Source organism: Ictalurus furcatus, chromosome 13 (assembly GCF_023375685.1).
Source record: "Ictalurus furcatus strain D&B chromosome 13, Billie_1.0, whole genome shotgun sequence".
Lineage (NCBI taxonomy): Eukaryota > Metazoa > Chordata > Actinopteri > Siluriformes > Ictaluridae > Ictalurus > Ictalurus furcatus.
This window is the reverse complement of record NC_071267.1, coordinates 17,370,486-17,391,995: the sequence shown is the minus strand read 5'-3', so window position 1 is coordinate 17,391,995 and position 21,510 is coordinate 17,370,486. Positions and strand designations below refer to the sequence as shown.

Genomic DNA, 21,510 nt, shown 5'->3' with positions numbered 1-21,510 from the left:
AAAACCGGCGCATGCGCACTTCTCATTCTACGGCAACCGCAAAGGGCGAAGTTTTCCGCGTTTGCGCTTTCAGAATCTTACTCACACGAACCGTACAACAAACAACTTAAAAAAAATACTTTATTGTATACGTTAATTTAATTTCTATTCTTGTCATTGCAAATTGAGAAACTAACTCTAGTAATAAAAAAATGACTATTTTTTTCCATAGTGGTGCATGGAACAGATAGGTCTCCAGGAAGTGAAAGATAAAGATGAAGTCTGAGTACAAAATGGAAAAGGGGGGTGGAAAGCCAATAGGTGGCGCGAGTACTGAAAACACACAGGGTTTGGTACGAGTGACCTATGAGGAAACATGAAAGAGAGTGTGTAAAGGAGAAGCGAAACCGCAGAGGTGGGAGGCTCTGCCGTAGAAGGGCAGCGGAATGAAAACGCACGGCTTATTTATCGCATCACAGACAACACAGCAGCCATTTCACATTATGGAGCATTACATACACATCGCTTCCTTGTGAGCTAAACTTCTGTAGAGGTGAGTGGAACAACTCTTCATCTGTCTTTGTTTTTAATAGTTACACAGTGAAGTCGAGCATGTGGATTAAAGTTTGCTGCGTTCAACTGACAGCAGGTGTTTGTCCTTTATTTTCCCCCACTTATATGTTTGATAAATAAATAAATAAATGCTCGAGATATTCGCGTATTTGACATCATAACACTGTCGAAAATCCATGCGTGTTTTTTTAATTAAATGGAACAAGGTAGTTTTCCCCTCCACTTCTGCCTTTCATTACAGCATTACTTTGTGTACTTTTGACAGTCGGTACTTTTGACTTCGTGTGAGGGGGCTGTTCAGGCTTGGGCTTCCCTTCCCCTCTGAAAAATCCCCTTATTTCTGAAACAAACAGCTCGGACACACTGCAGTTTAGCAGTAGATATCCGAGCTCAGACTCTGTTTTTAACGCTTCTGTAGGGGAAATTTGCTAATGCATGCTTTAAAAGTCGATACTAGTCGCCAGATGACGTCAACGACTGATCTGCATATTTATTGAGTTGTTATGAATTTATTATTATATGAATAGAATAGAGTTTTATCTGAATAGTAAATAATAGATTCTACCATGGTTGCTCTTTTCCCCCACACCCTAAATAAAAGTTGCTCAAGGGAAGTAAAAAGTAACCAGATCTAGAGACACAGTCACTAAATTGGCACAGCTGTTTCCTTCCCCTTCCAAAACCCCATATTTGTAAAACAAACAACATACAACACCGTCTTCTTCCGTATGGCATTAACAATCCGAGGTCAGACATCCGCCTGACTTTTAGTTGTTCGTAGGATAATTTTGGCGTTATTTTGTAACCCGCCTAACACATGCATGTGACTGAGTGTCACACTTCACACGTGCCCTTGTGATACTCTGTTTCAGACTTCAGAGCATTCTGCATTCAAAAACATGGATTTCGAGAATCAAAATGTTGGCTTAGAACTACTCTTGGCACACATGAATCTTGGAGACATCATCGAGGCTGTGGAGAGGCTCTGCTCGGACAGAGAGGACGAAGAGGAATCAGGCGAGTCACTCGTGGAGGGTCTTTCAGGAGATACTATGGATGAAAACGAGCTCTCAGATGGCTCGGCCTTGCCTGACTTGGTTTCCCGTGTGCAGAATGACAAAGTGAGGTACGGTAGTGTGGCGGACCTGCTGGCATTTGTCAACATGGTGTCCAACACACCTGCCTCCACACTTTCCAAGGTAGAGGAGGAGCTCGGGGTGCTTCTGAACAAGGTGAGGAATGGGCTCTTTAATAGAACATTTTTATATTCAGTTTATAGTCTATCATTGTTTCTGAAATGGGAGTTTACTCCCTAACCCAGGGGTGTCCAATCTTATCCTCAAAGGGCCAGTGTGGGTGCAGGTTTTCATTCTAATCAAACAGGAGCCACACCTGATCCCACTTATTTAATCAATTAAGCTTGGCTTTCAATAGAATGGTTGGAATGAAAACCTGCACCCACACCGGCCCTTTCTGGATAAAATTGGACACCTCTGCCCTAACCCATAAGTGGATTAGGAGTGTTCTGCATCCCCTAGGCTTGTGGTTCAAAAACTGGGATCTGTGAAGCATATAAATGGAATCGACATCTTATTTGAAAATATGTCACAGTAGAAGTGAATGAAAATTTTTTAATGCACATGATAGACTGTCAGAGTTGTTATAGGATTCCAGAGGATTCCTGGCAGCAAAATGTTTAAGAAAGCAGCCAGCGATCGTAGCACTTCCTCCTTTGGAGTTTTGACATCTTTCATTCTCAAAATTCCATAATGCATTAAGTCAGCGTCTGAGCAAATTGCCCTAGCTGGTACCCATAATGCACTACGCTGGTGGTAAGGATTAGTGAATCACAAGATCAGACACAATGTATGTCTTAAAGTGGGTCAGGATCACTTCGTATCCGTTCTTTACTCATAAGAACATAGCTTGTGAATTTTTGTAAGTCATTTTGGTGCTTGGCACATACAGTTATAAACTAGGGCTGTTCTTTGATTGCCGTTGTAGCCTTTATTTCAGAGTTTGAATTTGCTGAATGGTTGCAGTGTATGTTTCCGTGAAATTTTTGCAGCCTCATGTTTCACCTCCCTTTCCCGTTGCACCCATACAGACAGACATGGTTATAAAAGAGGGCCGTTATCGCATTGATTTGGACGTGCTCCTGTTTCCGTGGAGGCTGACCTACAAGGCTCCAGGGCCGGGCCACGTTCCCAAAGGCTCTTTCGGGAAAGTCCACTTGGCACAAGACATTAAAACACGCAAGCGGATGGCATGTAAACGGGTAAGTTCCTGCAGTGCCAGGAATTTGTTTGCTGTCTGCCAAAGTTTTGCTTTTTCCCTCCCCTTAGTTTAATGTCTTCCAGGCAAAGACACAGTCTTTTTTTTTCCTGTCAGAAATAAGACAACTTTTTCCCATCAGCTCATTACTGTACATCCTGTTTGGCTGCAGCATTAAATAGTTGTGAAGGAGTAGAAAAAGTAGTGATGTGTCAGTGTGCCTCTTTTCACATTGATTCTATTTCTATGAGTCTATTAGTAGATATAAAGCTGTTACATGATTATAACTGTAGGTAAATATAGTTACATAAAAGTCCTTAGACACATACTTCTAGAGATCATGTGTGCCCTCATGCGACAATCACAAGGACCACGAGGGCATGAGGAACAGAAAGGCAGTCTGCTGCAACTATAGATGTTGTTGCAATTAAAGAATCTTTTCTTAAGAGGAAGAGAATGTGACAGGAAAGGACCTGATTTGCCTAAAAGGCTCTTTGGTGGGTTTTTTTTTTTGGTTTTTTTTGGATCTTGTTAAACCTACAGTTGTTGAAACTAGAAACCTGACAGAAACTTGCTCAAACAGACATTCTACAGATGGCATTCAAGCATGACCGCTACACTATATAATTTTCAAATAGAAATCTACATAAGGATCATAGATTGAATAAACAGCATGAATGTACGGTTTAGTGTTTAAACTTTATACTGGTTTATGTGTTAGAAATTGTTCAGACCTAGAAATCTTTCTTGTCAATGTGACTCTCAGTTCACGGCTTGAAGACTGCTCATATCTCAGATAAACTTCCTGTTAGTTCTTCACGTGCACTTTGGGAGTCCCCTTGTCTAAGACCACAAGTGATTCTCCACACTTCCCAGCACTGTATTAACCTACAGCAACAAACATGACCATTTTGCATGCATCCTGTAAATTTCAAGCTTGGTAGTTTTTCGAACCCAATTATGCATTTAACCTAGTAATAATATATAGGTTCTTGTTTATTTAAGCTTCTTCTTATCCCCATAATCATACACAGATCCCTTTGGAGCACTTCAAGCCAGCAGATGTAGAGATCCAAGCCCGGTTCCGTCATGAGAACATCGCTGAACTGTACGGGGCACTGCTGTGGGAGCAGGGTGTGTATCTCTTCATGGAGGCCGGAGAAGGTGGCTCGATTCTGGAGAAGCTGGAGAGCTGCGGTCCAATGAGAGAGTTTGAGATCATTTGGGTCACGCAGCAGGTTCTGCGCGGACTGGAGTATCTGCACTCGCACAATATCATACACCACGATATTAAACGTGAGTCTAATACACTTACATTCCTGATTTGATATTTAAATGATATATTAGATCTTAAAAGGAATTAGTTTGTTGAGAAGTAAGCAAAGTCATATAGAGGATTTTAAAGAAAAATGGTGCATTTCCTTGAGGTTCTAGTTCACCCCATAATGTCTAGCATGTATTTTCCTAGTTAGGTGGTCTTTCACTGCAGTGAATCAACAAACCAGTAGGTGAAGTGGGAAGCTACTAGTATTTCTCAGAGGGGTTGCAGGAAATCAGACTAGCTATTGAAAACAGTGGTAAACTGGTGGAGAACGGGCAGGGTAGCATGTTTTTCAGCTACAAATTTGATGCCATGTCTCTTTGGCTTTGACCGTCTTTTGTAAGTCAGTGCAGGTGGACACAAAAAATGTTTGCAAGGCATGATTTAAGTCTAAAAGTCTGTTGTTGTTGGTCGTTGGAAATGCATTGCGCAGCCATGTTCTCTTATCCAGACATACAGAGTACTTGAATAAGTGACACTTTGAATGGTGCATTGTATTAACACAGACAGTCAACTTCAGGTCATATTCACAGCACTGTCACTGTAAGATGTTCTGCTTCTGCACCAGCAGGTTCAGTCTCTCTTCCTTTCTGGCTTTCTCACCTTCTTTACATTCCTTTAAACTGTAAATGAAACGCATTTCTCACATTAGCTGACTGGCTTTAGTTACAGGTTAAAGTAACACAAAAACCTGTTGTGGTTTTAGAGTTCAGGCTTGGCTTGCACCTTACTACTACTACTAGTGTATGCAAAAATACTTTCTAAGCAATACTGCAGAGGTGAACAATCATAAAGCAGTTGCTGAAGCATGAGGAAACATATACATATAATAACGTATTAAAAAACAATGCAAAACTTTACGTAAGGTAGCTTTTATACTATTATATTTTGAACTATTTGGGAAATGTTTCCTATCACAATTCTGACTCAGTATTTTTCCGTAGAACAGTGCATTTTTAATATCGGCGCATTCTGCATGACCGTTTACTTCTTATCAGAAAACTGTGTACAGTAGTGACTAGGGATGCAATAGCGGGTGCTCTATGCACAAGTTCTTGTTGTGCAAGTTGTGCATTTACCCAAACAGCGCTCAAATGAATCAGACACAAGAATCACAGATATGCATACCTAAGAAACCTCTAAGATTATTTCAGGTAAATCAGCTTACACCCCTGTTTGGTAAAGGCCAGGCAGCAAATCAGCAGGAACTGGAATCTAGGCCAGTGTTAGGAGGAAGCGGTGCTGTGTTTTCTTAGTGTTCTATTATTCTCTGTAGTTTACCTTTTAAACAGCCTGGAACCACAGCCTAACTTCGTCATAGTAAAATAAGAGAGCTAAGGCCAGCAGCATTCCCTTTCCTTAAAGTCAGCCTGAATGCCAGTGAAAACCAAGAACTAAAACTCATGACCTTTAGACAGCTGGAAATTCCAGCTTGAGAGAGAGAGAGAGAGGGCAGAACAGAGTGGTGTAAAACAGGTACAGTACTCTGTGCTGTACTGTGCTGTATAGTCTTGGCCTTTTGCTGGACAATTTTTCTTCGAGATTAAACTTGTTATTCAGTCCCAGCGGCATAATAGTAGAAAGGAAATTACTGCGTCTCTCACATTACAGTGAGTGACAGTGTCCAAGTCTCATGCCATCCATGTATCCTCATTATTCTCATCTGTATCCTTCCGTCTTTCTCTCTCTCTTCCTCGCTGTAGCCAGTAACATTGTGCTGATGTCTGCCAAAGCTGTGCTGGTGGACTTTGGCCTAACAGTGCAGATGACGGAGGATGTGTACATTCCTAGAGACCTCAGAGGGACTGAGGTGAGTGTGTATGTGTGTTTTTACGTGTGGGTGAACAATTCACATTCAAATAAAAAAGGCACGTATGATTCATTTCATGCTTGCGATCGCAAATGAGATATTTATACCTGTTACAAGAAATGGGATTCAGCAGTTTTAGAGAAGCTCCCACATATACTGAGCACTTTTGTTTTTGGAGTACATGAATTAATAGACATCAAATTCTTTATTTGTATTTTGTATTAGCCTTGTGAAGAAACTTCAGGGTTAATGTCTTTTTATATAATCTTTCATTAGCAAACCGATGCCGAGACCCCTGTTGGCTTCACATGTCTTGTTTACTCCTATGTCTTGGTGGGAAACTCCCACACACACACACACACACACACACACACACACACAAACACACACACAGTTTTGATCCTGCCTGGAAAGCCCAGTGTGCGACAGACTCTGAAACTCCCCATCTGTTCCATCTTTGAAGTGCTTCAATCGTTTTCTGTGATAGATTTAGTAGGTTTAACACTGAGAGGTGACTTTACAATAGTGGAGGAGGCTCTTGTCTTCCTCATGCGATCATGGTTCGTGTATTTCTTCCTGATTATCTGGAAAACACAAACTCATACACACTTGTATAATCTGTTCAGCAGAAGGAAGTAATCATCTACAAAAATGTCCCGCTAAAACTCCAGTAGATTTACTGTTTAACATGCAAAGTGTATGAAAAGCTGAATTAAATCTCTGATCATAGTCTTTTTGTATCTGTCCAGATGTACATGAGTCCGGAGCTGGTTTTGTGTAGAGGACACAACACAAAGACAGACATCTACAGCCTGGGCACCACCATTATTCACATGCAGACTGGTAGCCCACCTTGGGTGAGGAGATACCCACGCTCTGCATACCCCTCGTACCTCTACATAGTGAGTATATCACATATGATGGGTTTTAAATAGGGGCCAAAATGTACTGCAGATGTTAAATTTTTATACCACAGCTTTGTTGAATTCTCAGTTCTGTTTGGTCAGAAGGTGTTGATTCATTTTCTTTAACAGTAGCTTTGACAGTATCTGACAGTTTACATGAAAGAGCTGGTTTTTATATGTTATCATTTCTTTGGTAACAGATCATTAATAGGGACTTGATGGGACTTGCATGGGACTCCCTTTTGAGTCTGGTTCCTCATAGGGTCTACCTCATGGCATCTCAAGAGTTATTTCCTTGTCACTGTTGCTCCTGGCTTATTCATTAGTGCTCAAAATCTACATCTGGATTTCTTTGAAGTTGCTTTGTTACAACATCTGGTGTTAAAGGCACTACACAAATAATTAAATAAATTGAATTTGTAATTAATTTCATATTTCTGCTTCACTGTATACAGTGTTTCCACCATCTAGAGTTTTGAAATGATGAAAAAACTAGCTGAAATTAAGTAGAAAATCAGTACACTCCCACATCATAGTAAATCAACAACCAATGAATAACTACACACATAAATAAAAGTGTGAATCTGACAGTGTACAGTATATGTATGTCAGGCGCACACATTTCTGTGACTGTATGGAAGCAGTTTCCAGAATGTGGTCAGATAAGCCTCCTTCATATTAAAACCACGTAACACAAACCGAAAATGCCCTGTTAGTGGAGGTTATGATTTTTTTTTTTAACCTCCTACACTCTACTTGCAGTGCTGCAATTCTGATTCAGTTTCTTTCAGTTGATTGTTGTTCCTCTTTAGTTCACTCAGTATCACTGGGTCATTTATATTTCTGCATTAGGACTAGTTCTCCTTTCCATGACCTAGCTGCTCCTTTTTTTTTTTTTTCCACTCTGAATACGCCTTTACTGTAAAAGGTTACTGCAGAAACCTTTTATAGTTAAAGCCTTGCCTTTTTCATTCTGTTGTTTCAGTCACTGGGCAGTAGTTTGGAGGAAATTTTATATATGAAGTTGGCCATCCTGTGCTGTTTCCTTAATCAAAATGAGTTCTGTTGAAAACTGAATCATACACACTGTTGGAAACATCACCGAAGAGCTGTAGTTACTTTTGGGTTTAGGAGGTGCAGGATTCCTACTTCATAGTATCATTCGATGTATCTGTTGTTCTTAAGATTGATATAGAAATATAGATTGATATAGAAATATAATGTTAATTCAGACCATGAAATTGTAGCATAATATCACAATTCTGTGCTGTTATGATATTTAGCCATAAAGCTTTGACCTTAAATACGATCAAAGCAGATGGAACTTTTTATTTTTCTGTGCTTTTATGTATAATTTGGAATATAACTCCTCTAACTCAATTTTGCCAAAACAGCAGAACCTTATAATTGTCTTGAAATATAACCTCTGGCAGTAGCATATGGGCTGTATTTGGGTATGGCAAAACTTATTGAGCATCACACTTTAGCAGTGAAAATATATACATATATTTTTTATCCTCCCTAGTTTACAGTTTAACTTCATCATGGAGCTTGGCCCAGTATCCTGTCAATAACTATTGTAGTGACTGTAATTAGACAAACATCAATGCCGTTGGTTCTGTTTGTGGCTTTGTTGTAAAGGCATTTGACTGATACTGATCTTTTTCTGCACTTTTGGTCACAGTCTTTCATGACTTGTGCTTGATCTGGGCACAAGAGTTGGGTGATATTATTTTACATAATGTTGTCCCATGATGTCATGAGTTGTTGTCGCACCTGGCCACACATTGGGTTTCAGTGAACTGACGTTACTGGTGTATCCTGTTGTTACGGTCTTAGGTTTTCAGTTCCATAATATTCCTCTTTCTGTGTGCAGATGTCAGTGACTTGTATTATAATAAGCTCTGCAGCTGCAATATTGTTTGCTTTCATAATTTTTTAAAATGTACTTATGTCTCTTTGTCACTCTGTGCAGATCCATAAGCAGGCCCCTCCTCTGGAGGACATATCGGAGGACTGTAGTCCGGCTATGCGAGGCCTTCTGGAGCGAGCATTAGAGAGAGTCCCAACGCGGAGGAGCTCTGCCACAGAGCTCCTGCACGAGGAGGCCCTCCACCCTTCACGAGAAGACCAGCCTCGCTGCTGGAGTCTGGACTCTGCACTTGGAGACAGTACACACCCACTCTTACGCCAACACAGTCAAATGACTGACAGCACACAAGGTAAACACACAAAAACACGCACTTGCACATCCTGTCAGTCTAGTCATTTGCATTCCTTCACCCTTTTTTTGTTATTTTAGACTCTTCGTCACTGTACACTGAAGATTCTGGCCCGTTTAAAAGAAAAGGTTCCCTCTACATAGACCTTGGCGCTCTGGCTGGCTACTACAACTTTGTCCGGGGGCCACCAAGTGCAGAGTATGGCTAGAGGAATCCTGAGGTCTTTTTGAGTGTACACTTAATTTGTGTTTCTGCGACTTGTGTGACATGTATAAGGTACGAAAGTCCTGAAGATACAGTACATATGGACTGTACATACATATGGAACCTGGTGTTTCATCATCATTGGCAATTCAGTCACCTCAAGTACCAATTAAAAAGGTTGATTTGCTTAATGCTGGGCTGGGAATGACATGTGATCATTCAGTCCAAAGTTTGGTATGGAAAGCTGAACAAGATGACTAATAGCAGTGTCAGTAGAGTTGTAAATTGCATGCTTGCATATCATTAGTGTTTTTAATGATAAAAAGGCAAAAGAGCCAATCAATGTCTCACTTTGAGGATTGTGTACAAAGCATCGTCAAAAAAAAAAAAAGACCCCAAAAAAACAGTGATTAGTTGTAGCTCATTGTTGTATACAAGAAAATGGTCCCTAAAGTATTTAAAGGACTATAAAGGTGAAAAGTGTAATAGTGCTCAGATGTGCATGTAAGTGGATTGATAAGATACTGATTAACAGTAGGGGTGAAAATCCTGATTTAACACGTACTGTCTCTGGAAAATGAGTTACCGCTCATTTCAGTAGTGCTGGATTCAGAGTTTACTTCTGTTTTACATACTATAACCTCGTGGCTTCGCCTTCTCAAGACTACTCAGTCTCATGGTGTAATTCCATGAAAGTGTATGTAAAACAATTACTTTGGCACTCCACAAAATCTTTTGTAGATTAGAAGACAGAAAAATATGGTAAAAAATGGTATGTTTTATAGTTGAAGGACAATTGAGACATAATCCTCCAGGTTCAATAGGTCAACTATACACACACTTTCAATAGGATATGCTGGATCAAATCCTTTGTTTGTGTACTGAAGTTTTTCCAGTCTTATTTACAAAAGGGCCGGTGTGGCTACAGGTTTTCATACCAGCCAATTTGGAGCTATGCCTGGTCAGTGCATTTATTACAATTATTTGGTGTGGAATCCTGTTTGCTTGGAATGAAACTATAGCTATACCAGCCCTTTGTATATAAGATTGGACACCCTTGGTTTACTGTATGTGCTTTGTGTATTGATCTGTTTTATTGGACACAATGCAATCATTATAATACAGCACAGGGCATTACAGAATTTAGCATTATATATTTCTTGAAGTTATTTGCTTGATGGGACGCTGGATGTTTGCCCACATATTTGTGTTTTCAGTACTATTTTAATTTTCAGATGTTCCTGGAAAATGTTAAGTTGTTGTTCCTGTGGAATGTGTGTTTGTTGGGTACTTGCAGTGCAAATGGTCACAATGGGTCATGTGCTTTAGACAAGAATTACAACACAGCTGTAGTGTGGCACGTACAAAATTCTTTAGTAGTTTCGTAGCCTCATTTAATCATACACATAAATGTTCTATATATGCACTATACTGCCGATAAAACGTTTCTGATCGTGTACTTTTGTTTTTCATTATTTACTTTGGTGTGTTGTTTTCTACACTATGAGTCTGGTATGAATGTGCACTGTGTTGAGATTCTGCAAAGTACATCGATTATGAATTTGTCAATATGTTTTATTGAGATGAATATTGTTTTTGTTTATATTTTTGTAAGTGTTTATGAAGGTAATAAAGTTTTAAATTGAACATCTACCTTTTGGTATTAAGCAGTTCTGTTTCAGGTAAAAACAGTAATTTCATTAGAGCATTCACATCCTGAGAAGGTTCAGTGGAAAATGTCAGTTCTGCAGAAAGAGTCAGTCAGTCAATTCTGGAAAGCACACAGACCTGTACAGTTTACAAAACCACAAAATCTTCTTATCAAGGACAAGGTTCTGCCAGTCAGCTCTAGTAGAGGGACTTATTTGCAATACATTTATATGAAATGATACCCATGTATGAGAAGAGAAGTTTCCCCATTGTAAAGTGAGTCAGCCAAACCATGTGTGACCTTCATTCTCTGACTGCTGAGAATGTGCATTTCCCTTCTAATCTTTTGCTAATATTTGGTTTATAGATGTACTGTATTTGCTGCATTGTTACTTCAAGCTTGCACATGTGTACTGATAAGAGTACGCTTGCTTTCATAGTGTTGTCCTTTTAGTTCCACACAAATGCACTGATAGTTGCAGTCCAAAGATTCAGTCCCTCTTTCACGTCTCATTGGACCAGATGAAGATTTCACCAGACAAGAACGGAAACTACAAGAAACTATGAACATTTTATATATATATATATATATATATATATATATATATATATATATATATATATATATATATATATATATATATATATACACACACATTTATATAAAATGTTTTCTAATTTTCTATGGAAAATTAAAGGAAAATCTGCTCAAGGAAATGGGAAAAAAAAGAAAAAAACTAGTTTACCTTGGGTGTGCCACAGGATGTACTTTAAACATATATTTGCATAAAAATATTTACATAAATATTTAAAAAAATATTTACATAAGAAAATTTACGAAGCAAAAGTTCCACAAAGTATCTGCTTCTGGGTGCAGGCTTTTAAAGATGGATTTTTTAGCTGTTAGGTGAGCATTCATTCCTTCATTCATTCATTCATTAACTGCTTTATCCAGGTCAGGATTGTGGTGTCTATCCCAGGAACATTATGTGCAAGGCAGGATAAAAAGAGTTAAGCCACAGTATAGTACTGTATATATGTTTCTATACTGTGTAAAGGTAAAAATATTCTCAAGCTTTGTGTTACAAGTGGGATATATCTTTGGTCATGTGTAGCATATGAGCTCTTACTCTTCTTCTCAATACCATTTTTTTCCTTATTGATACTCAATCAATCAATACAGTTGAAAATGAAATAAAGTGACACTGAACAGACCAGAGCCATCACACCAACAATCACCCATCTGAAATGATAGCGTTTCTATTAGTAGTTATGAATTATAACTAAATTTGTATCACTCACGCTTACATTCTAATCTTAGACAAGATTGGACTTTGCTGTCTATTTATGCTGATATAAATAGAACTGAAGAGATACAGGATGAGAGAATGTGACAGTATGGAAGAGAGATGTAAATAGAAAGGGAGAATAAAGAGAGAGACAGAGAGGGGCACATCAAGCGAAAAAAAGGAAACAAAGTGAGAGAACAATGGACTGAGAGAGACAATGATAGAGGCCCAGAGAGAGAGAGAGAGAGAGAGAGAGAGAGAGAGAGAGAGACCACGCACACACACACACACACACACGCACCCACGCATGCATGCACACACGCACGCAAACACACACACACACACACACACACACACACACTTTTAGTAGAAAAGGACGTAAAAGGGAAGTGGGTTTCCCTATCAGTCTTCCGCTGGCGTCACAGTGGCTGTGAAAGTGTAAGTGTGAGAAGGTAGTCCCTGATCTCATGACTGCTTTATTTGAAGAAAGAGTAATTACATGGAGGACCACAGCTCCCATTGAGCTTCTCTAACATATGGCAGAATAATGCTTCAGATGAATAAACCTGATGTTCAATCTATGAATCTAAAACAGAAAAACATCAATGAGGCAGATGTGTATGTATACATACACTTAAAAATCTAGAAACTTCCACTATTCATAATTTCATGTTGAAGTAGTTTCTTTCCAAAGGGAATTATTATTTAATATATTCCCCTGATGCAAAATAATTTCAGTTAGTTTGCTGTACTGTAACTTTCTGGCTTAACTCACTTATAATAGTTCTACATTTTGTATTCTCATGAAATACCATTCTCCCCAACCTTTGACATTTATCAGGCACATGGTGTTTTCCCTGTATATATATATTATACATCTTATTTGAATCATGATGTGACTTACTGTATAGTTAGCTTATGAGAGGAAACAGGTGTGTTACAGTGGGGTTGTTGCAAGATTTTAGCATCAAACCTCTCTGAATATGTATGGCTGTACAACAATCTCTATTCATGTTGTATATATAGGGGTGTAGGAGTGATTTTGAACCAGGGGGAAATGCTAGGGGGGTTAAAAGTTTTTTTTTAATTATTTAAATAAAGCACTTAAATGCTCATTTCTAATGACTTTTCATTGGTTAAATATTTGTAAAACGTACAGACAGACATAAAGACTGACCAATAGCATTGAATTACGAAAAAAAATAAAAATGACAATATATGGAGATACGAGTTCTGATGTATGTCACTGAATGAAGCTCAATTTATTCATTAATATTACTCCAAACAGAGAATTGCTCATTTAAAACACTATCTACTATAATCATTAAGAACAGCTGCTAGTTAATGTAGCTAACCGCAGTACATGTTGAGACGTGGGTGCAATTCTGTGAGGATTGTTGTTTCTGTTGGTGAGATGAAGTTATGACTATGAGTTGGAGGCTATTTTGCTATAGAAAAAACACTCCATTTTCCCAGTTTTCTCGCTGGATGACATTGTGACCCACTGTGGCGACATTTTCCAGAATCACGACAGAAGATGAAAACACAGTCTCCAACTCATAGCTCCAACTCACACGATGGCGCCCCCGAACCAAACATCCAACACAGTGTGACGTGAACTAGATGGCTAACTGACAGCTATCCATACAACTTACAAGCTCGTCCTCCTCAGGCTTTTCTACTCCTATATTGAGCAGCTGAAAGGAAACGTTGTAAATCAAATTATCTGACTGACCTAAGCTATTACCAAACAATTCTCTCCACTTTATCCCATAGCATCTCTACTGCCAAAGCCATATACTACCAGGAGAAGATTGGCAGCACTCCCAACACTTGTACTCTCTTCACAACCTTTTCTTCTCTTCTCTGTCCCCCTCCTCCCGCTTCCCTTAACTCTCTCACTGCAGACCACTTCGCCCCTTTTTTTCCCAACAAGGCTACATCAATCAGGAACCAGTTCTCCACCCCAGACACCCAGAGACAGGCTTCTACTTCATATAACTCTCAACTGTCCTCCTTCTCCCCTCTCTCAGAGACTGATGTCTCAAAACTCCTCCTTTCTAGCTGTCTGACAACCTGTCCACTAGACCGTATCCCTTCTCACCTTCTAGAGTCCATCTCTCCCACGCTACTACCAGCACTCACACACATCTTTAACACATCCCTCTCCACCGACACAATCCATACCTCATTTAAGCAGGCCCGGGTTACCCCACTGCTTAAAAAACCAACACTTAAGCTCGCTGCAACTACAGACCTGTCTCCCTCCTACCGTTTCTGTCCAAAACCCTTGAAAGAGCTGTTTTTAAACAAATCTCCACTTTTCTCACACAAAACAACCTCCTGGACAGCAAGCAGTCTGGCTTCAAAAGCAGCCACTCCACGGAGACTGCAATACCTTCCGTTACTGAAGCCTTACGACTAGCAAGATCAACCTCAAGATCATCTGTCCTCATCCTACTCAACCTCTCTGCTGCCACACTGTGAAACACCAGATCCTCCTGTCAACTCTCTCCAGCCTAGGCATCACCAGGTGGAATCCTATCTCTCAGACAGAACCTTCAAGGCATTGTGGAGTGTAGGAATTTCTGAAACTCAACAACTCACAACTGAAGTTCTCCATGGATCAGTTCTGGCACAAGGTCCCTTTCCAGAACCTTCAAACTGACTGACCCTCAGTGGTGGAATGAACTTCCAACCTCAATCCGGACCATAGAATCTGTCACTATGTTCAAAAAAACAGCTAAAGACCACCCCTTCCATGAACACTTAATTAACGCCTCCTCCCCTTATATATTTTAAAAAAAAAACCTTCTGCACTTACACTGGCTCTTACACATCTACTCTGCACACTTTGCTTCTCTATAACGCAATTAAAAATCTTGTATGGTAGCACTACTTGTATAATGCTTTGGATAAAAGCGTCTGCTAATATATCTATCTATCTATCTATCTATCTATCTATCTATCTATCTATCTATCTATCTAAATATATATTTTTAAATAACATAAGGTATATTTAAGGTATATTTATTCTAATGCCTGAAACAATGTTTAAGAACTTTTTCAAAGGAGAAACAGTAAAGAATGAAACAAAAATCACACTCAGAAAAAATCGCTCAAAACATTTTTTTCTCTTCTCAGCCTTCTCAGTTAGACATTGGCCTATCATTAATAAGTAACAGTACATGAAGGTGATTAAGTGATAAATCAGTTTACTGGAGAAAAGCGTTCTAAATAGATATTGTACCTGCTTATTGATTAATTAGTTCAAATATATTAATTTTGACGTCCAGCAGAGGGCAGTACAAGATGTTTTAACCAAAGCAATGGTTCTCTATCTTTTATTGTCTCAGCTGTTATTCACATTACAACTATCATTAGGTATTTTAGTTATTATCTAACAAATCAAGACATGAAAGGTAATAAAATGTGCAGCTCTTCAGATTACCATGACTGCAACTGAAAAATGCTTCTTCTTTATTTTAGAGTAAAAAAAAGTTAAACAATCAGAAGTTAAACTCTTTGAAGGGAATAACCATGCAGCCAACAGTGGGCAGTACAGGATAGGTTTTACCCAATCTCTCTCTCTCTATAAGTGATCACCAACCCTCTTCATTTGAGATCTACCTTCCTGCATGTTTAATCTCGAACCAAAATCTAACACACCTGTTTAAGTTGATCAGGAACTTCTTAAGGCAATGATTAGATGGTCAGGTGGGCATGATTATGGTTGGAGCTAAAGCCTCCAAGAACAGGTCTGGGGACCACCAGTGGTGGTCAAGCCAGTGGTGACAGTGGCAAGGAAAAAAACCCCTGAGATGACACGAGGAAACCTTGATAGGAACCAGACACAAAGGGGAGCACATCCTCATCTGGGTGACACTAGATAGTGCAATTATAAATCATTTCCCTTCTATAACTGTATACTACTAAAAAAGGGCAATTGTGTAAACAGGAATTTATGAGCTTATGAGCAACTTATGATTATGAGTATTAGAGTCATTTCTGAATTAATTCTGATGTCAGTCATTTCTGAAGTCTATTGTGCTGAAGTTATTCAATTCAATTAAATTCAATTTTATTTGTATGGCGCTTTTTACACTGGTCATTGTCTCAAAGCAGCTTTACAGAAATATATAAACTCGAGATACAGATTTTAAATGTCTGAATTTATCCCAAGTTATCAATCGCTCAATGATGGAGACTCAAGTGCAAAACTGTTCATAGCAATTGTAGTCCTGAGGCTATCAAAGGAAGGGGGTCCACAGCCATTTTTTGTGGTTTCTGTGTGTTACCGTCCACAGTAATCTCATGGGGATATTTTGGCTTCCATCCTTTGCAGCAGGCTCTATACAAATATTATACAGTATACTCTGATATACTCTACTAAGAACTGCACCAAGGATGCATATTGCATAAGTTACATAAAAGAGTTTGTACTTAAGCTATCTTTAATGTCTTTATTTACTGTCTGGGAGACTGAGACACATTCAGCAGTATCTTATCCTTATGCTGCTCCTGACAAAGCAATATATTGTTTATTCCACATTGTTATCTGGACACTAATCTGCCTCGCTCATTTTCCTTTTTTGTTTTTTTTTGCTTCTGAGAGAATTTCCTTATGCACAGACAGTTAGCCTGTGGCATGGCACCACTGATGTTATTGTAAGCTACTATGTACAATAGCCCTTTTTTGATGAGCAGTTAGCCAGAGACACACAGTCTCCTTATCCCCAGACTGTACAAACAAGAGAGTCACCAGAATGCCGTTATTACTTTTCATAAGCTATACATGCTTTTTTTTTTACTAAAAACAAAAACAAAAAAACAACCAAAACTAAGACGTCCAGACCTCGAAATCCTATTTGTCACTGATGATTGGACTGTGAGAGCCAGGGGTCTGCTCACTCATCACTTTCAAATATGCATCTGAATAGACATGATGTTTATGCCTCTCTTGCTAGATATTCAGTGTTTATTTTGTTACTTGACTGGCATTGTTGTGTTTGCTTTGGACTTTTATTATCCAACTTATAATAGGACTTCGAAGTGCTTCTAAATGAAAGTGCCTGTTTGAATTTTAGAACTGGTCCTGTCATTTTGTCTCCAACTTTTGGAATTTGGTCTGTGAGCAACTGTCCTTTTTGTTCTATATTGCTTGAATTTAAGATGTAATGAAGACTTTATTCTAGACCATCACAGCAGGGCACGTTTCTGCCCAGAGTCCAGACACAGGTTTTAATAAAGCAGAGCAGTGCACACTATGTTCATGTTCTGAATAAATGAATCATACTTCATATTATTATTTTCTTTGCCTCCAGCTAGAATGTTCTGGGCCTGGTCTCTCTCTCTCTCTCTCTCTCTCTCTCTCTCTCTCTCTCTCTGTGCGTGTGTGTGTGATGGCAAAAAGAGCCAGATTTGTCACTAGGGCATCATCATGGCATCAGAGCTCTGCCCAGACGTGAGTAGTGCCAGTGCAGCTGGTACTGCCAAGCTGAGGAGGGGGTTATGGCCTAGTGTGTGTCATATCCTGACTCAATGAATTAACGCACACTACACATACAGACAAAGCCAGCATGCTGGTGGTGCCGTCAACACACATGCAAATCCACTTGCAGTCACAAATACACATGATGGCACGCACACCCCACACCTTAGTCTGAATCTACACGTTCACCCCTGTCCAAGAGTGAAATAAGGACTTGTGCTCTTGTTTAAAACACAAAGGTAAAGCCTGAAGGCATTTTAGATTCATACAGGGTGTTTTATTTATTTATTTATTTATTGCTTGTTTGCTTGTTTGTTTGTGTTGGGGTTTTTAAAATGTGGGACATGCAGGCAATTTTTAATTTTAAATTTTTTACTTCTACTTGGCTGCAGTGAAATTGTGAACATTCACACCCACATTAACTGGTTCATTCTTAAATTATACTCTAAGCCATGAACTTGGTCATGTTGATAAAGTTTGGCTGTGCTACACTAATTCTCAAGTCCTGGTTTAAAAATGAAGAATTTGGGAAATCACAGACTCGGTTATTAAGTGTCATTACTCATTTAAATGCCTGATGATGCTTTTGTCATTTTTCATTCAAAGACAAATGACAGTCACAGATTTTTTGTTATTTTGGCACCAAAGCAAAAAATTCACAAGAGCACATTGGAAAAATGTAAAATCAACTTATGACAGTAGCGCACACGATGAGGCTGTAGATAAAATTTCATAACTGATTGTACTTAGATATTAAGCAAATAAAAAAATAACATTTTAAGACAGATATTTCTCTTCATCAATGTTTTGCACATTGCTTTCTCATCTCAACTAATCCATATGCTGTGATTGGTGCCAAGATCACATGGAGTTTTGGATACAAGACTGCTGTTGAGACTCATTAACCTCTCATAGACACCTCACCTTTTTTAAAGACAAAATGAGAAAAGGGACCTCCTGCAGTCCTGTGGTCTTCACAGGCATGCACAAATGACCACATGTACGCTGTTTGTGATGGGAGAAAATATCTGGCCTTAAAAAAAAACAAAAACAGCACACTAAAAAGAGGAAATGAGGATATGAAAGAAAATTGAGGGATAGTTTACTTAAGGGCAGTGTTCATACGACATGCTACATGAAACCTACATCAACCCTTCCTGACAACTGACATAAACTACATAAACATATCTAAAGGCGTATTCCAACATATGTCAGCTGTAGTAAAAACTGCTTTTGTCAATTGATGTCAAGCTGACATAACACTTCAACCAAGACACAGAATTCTGTTGAAAATATAACCCAGGGATTTGCCTTGACATTGCAGTGCAGTGGCATTTCCACAGGATTTCATGAAGTGATTGCACTCACTTTAATCAAGTCAGAGAAAATGCGCATAACTCTTTAATTACAGGGTCATACAATTATTGCCATAAGCATTTAGAATTGTATAAGCATGACTATGAAACTCATGTTGCTTAATAAACAGAAGGGAAATATATTTAAGTCTGTGATTATAATGTCATAACCCGTATAAATATTTATAAATATTTTAATTAATATATTATTAGCAGAAACATGAAACGCAGTATTAAGGGACATAGAAAATATGAATAATTTTTTTTATTACGGTGTCATACAATATGAAACTGCAGCAGTGTTATATAGTTTTGTTTCCACCAAGTACCATGTACAGCAGAGTATCATTCTGAAGTGCTTACATCTGTTGATTTATTTATTTAACCCCACTTGACGAGCTATGTCACATTATTACTGTAATATGATTCTGATATCCCGGACGTACATTAAATCAGCTGTCATGAATTTCTAACACATGTCAGCACTGAACATGTCATAACACCTACCAATATCTGTCATTTGATGAAAGCAGTCTTAATGACAGATGACTTGGTTGTATAAGCCTTTATATATGTGTATGTAGCTTTATGTCAGATTTCATAAAGTACTTATGCAAGTGTCATGTAGTTGTATAAACACTGCTCTTAGGTAACACGTAACCTTAAATTGTGTCTCAGCTCACATCATGTCTAATTTAACTAATCTTCATTTTCTGTTGATTTGAATGACTGCCCCTTGATTCATTTCTACAATAATCCTTTAATACACATTAATGCGTTTTGAGCAGCTGAAGCTAAGGAGTCGACATGGAAGTCATTTCATCCTTACAGCTGTGCTAGCTTTTCAGTTTTGCAGCCTGCCTGCCTCGAATTTAATTTATAGGGGGGCAGCAATGCTTCGGGTAGCACCTGGTTTTTGTAGATGGCCTGGACAAGGGTGTTTAAACAGCATGGAAAATCCAATTACATCAGCTTCTTCAGAAGAAAATACCTCATGAGGAAAAAGAAACAATGTCATTCAGCAGCAAACTTACTAAATACAAGAAGTGCTTGATGAATATTAGTACATGGTCAGTAAACCACGGAGACATTTGAGATGCCCTTTCCTCTGCATTAAAACCTTTCTCTGTGTGTTTGACACAAGACAGAGCCACGGAGGTCTTTAGTAACACGATTTCACAGGCCACTACCTTTCCTCCACATGTATTGACATAAGATTTCCTGGCATTATAGGAGCTCAATCCATCCACTGACATTATTGCAGGCTTCAAAATCTTGAGAAATCCCTGAGAAATGGGATATTCTCAATGTCAGCCACTACTCTCTCGCTCTCTCATTCACACACATACACATTCAGTACACACATACACACACCCAGGCTCACAAAGGTCTCTTTCTGTGACAGGCCAGCATTGGGGTCTGATGTTTAATAATTGAGGTATTTTAATGCAGTCTCCGCTGACACTGCAGTAAGTTAATGACAGGACGTGAAGTCTACCAGCTGAATTCCGCAGGTATTGAGTTACAAAGAGCTGCCCTGAGCTGTGTTTATGTTCGTTTATTTGGGGTTTCTCCCAGCAGAAGTGACGTCTCACAGCCTGGACAAACTCCCGTCTGATCATCCTGACTGGACATGTGTATCTGAGCTGTTAGACATGTAGACTGAGGTGATTAGGGTGGCATGCACAAACTAAGCTGCTGCATGGGGAATTCAGTGATATGTCAGTGACAACATTTGTTGTGAAAGATTGTTACCTTTATCCTTACACTACCAATGCAACTAAGCTACATATAATAAACACCTACTTACGCAAAGAAAGGCAAAATATTAAATATGATTATAGTTTAACATAACGTGCAGTGATGTAGGTCTTAAGGTCTCAACTAAACAGGGAGTTATTTCTGTTCTGTAGACACTGATGTAACAGATCAATAAGACAATAAAACAATAAAGTTAAATTGCTCACAGTTATTTCTACTTTTAATTGTAAAAAACATTTTTTCTATTTATTTTTCTATTGATAAAACACATACCTATACAATAACCATATTACAACAATAGTAACAACAATATACAGGGAGTCCCAAAGGTCTTCATACATAGGGTAAATGAACAATTTTTAACAAATTGTCTTCCAAGATTTTTCATACTTAGTTTATATATATATATATATATATATATATATATATATATATATATATATATATATATATATATATATTCAGATAGCCTTTAAGAACGTCTTTGACAAAAGAAGAACGTATTGAAATCATTCTCATGGTTGGATCAGGAAGCTGTCGCAAGGTTGTGGTGAATGCTAACAGGAAACACGGCGAGCACATCACACACAACACTGTTGATAAACTTATTAACAAACTCAAAAAGACTGGAAGTGTTGCCGACCGACCGGGAAATGGACATCTAGCAACATCCACT

The 21,510-nt window shown here is 38.6% G+C and overlaps 1 protein-coding gene across 1 annotated transcript; it reads left to right on the top strand.

The window, feature by feature from the left end:
* The first annotated feature begins 441 nt into the window (after positions 1–441).
* map3k8 (mitogen-activated protein kinase kinase kinase 8) lies at positions 442–10,930 on the top strand. Its single transcript, XM_053640349.1, has 8 exons — positions 442–532; positions 1,425–1,784; positions 2,660–2,830; positions 3,861–4,122; positions 5,851–5,957; positions 6,707–6,859; positions 8,838–9,084; positions 9,165–10,930. The coding sequence occupies exons 2-8, from the start codon at positions 1,452–1,454 to the stop codon at positions 9,290–9,292; spliced, it is 1,401 nt and encodes a 466-aa protein (XP_053496324.1). The 5' UTR covers positions 442–532; positions 1,425–1,451; the 3' UTR covers positions 9,293–10,930.
* Positions 10,931–21,510: the final 10,580 nt, after the last annotated feature.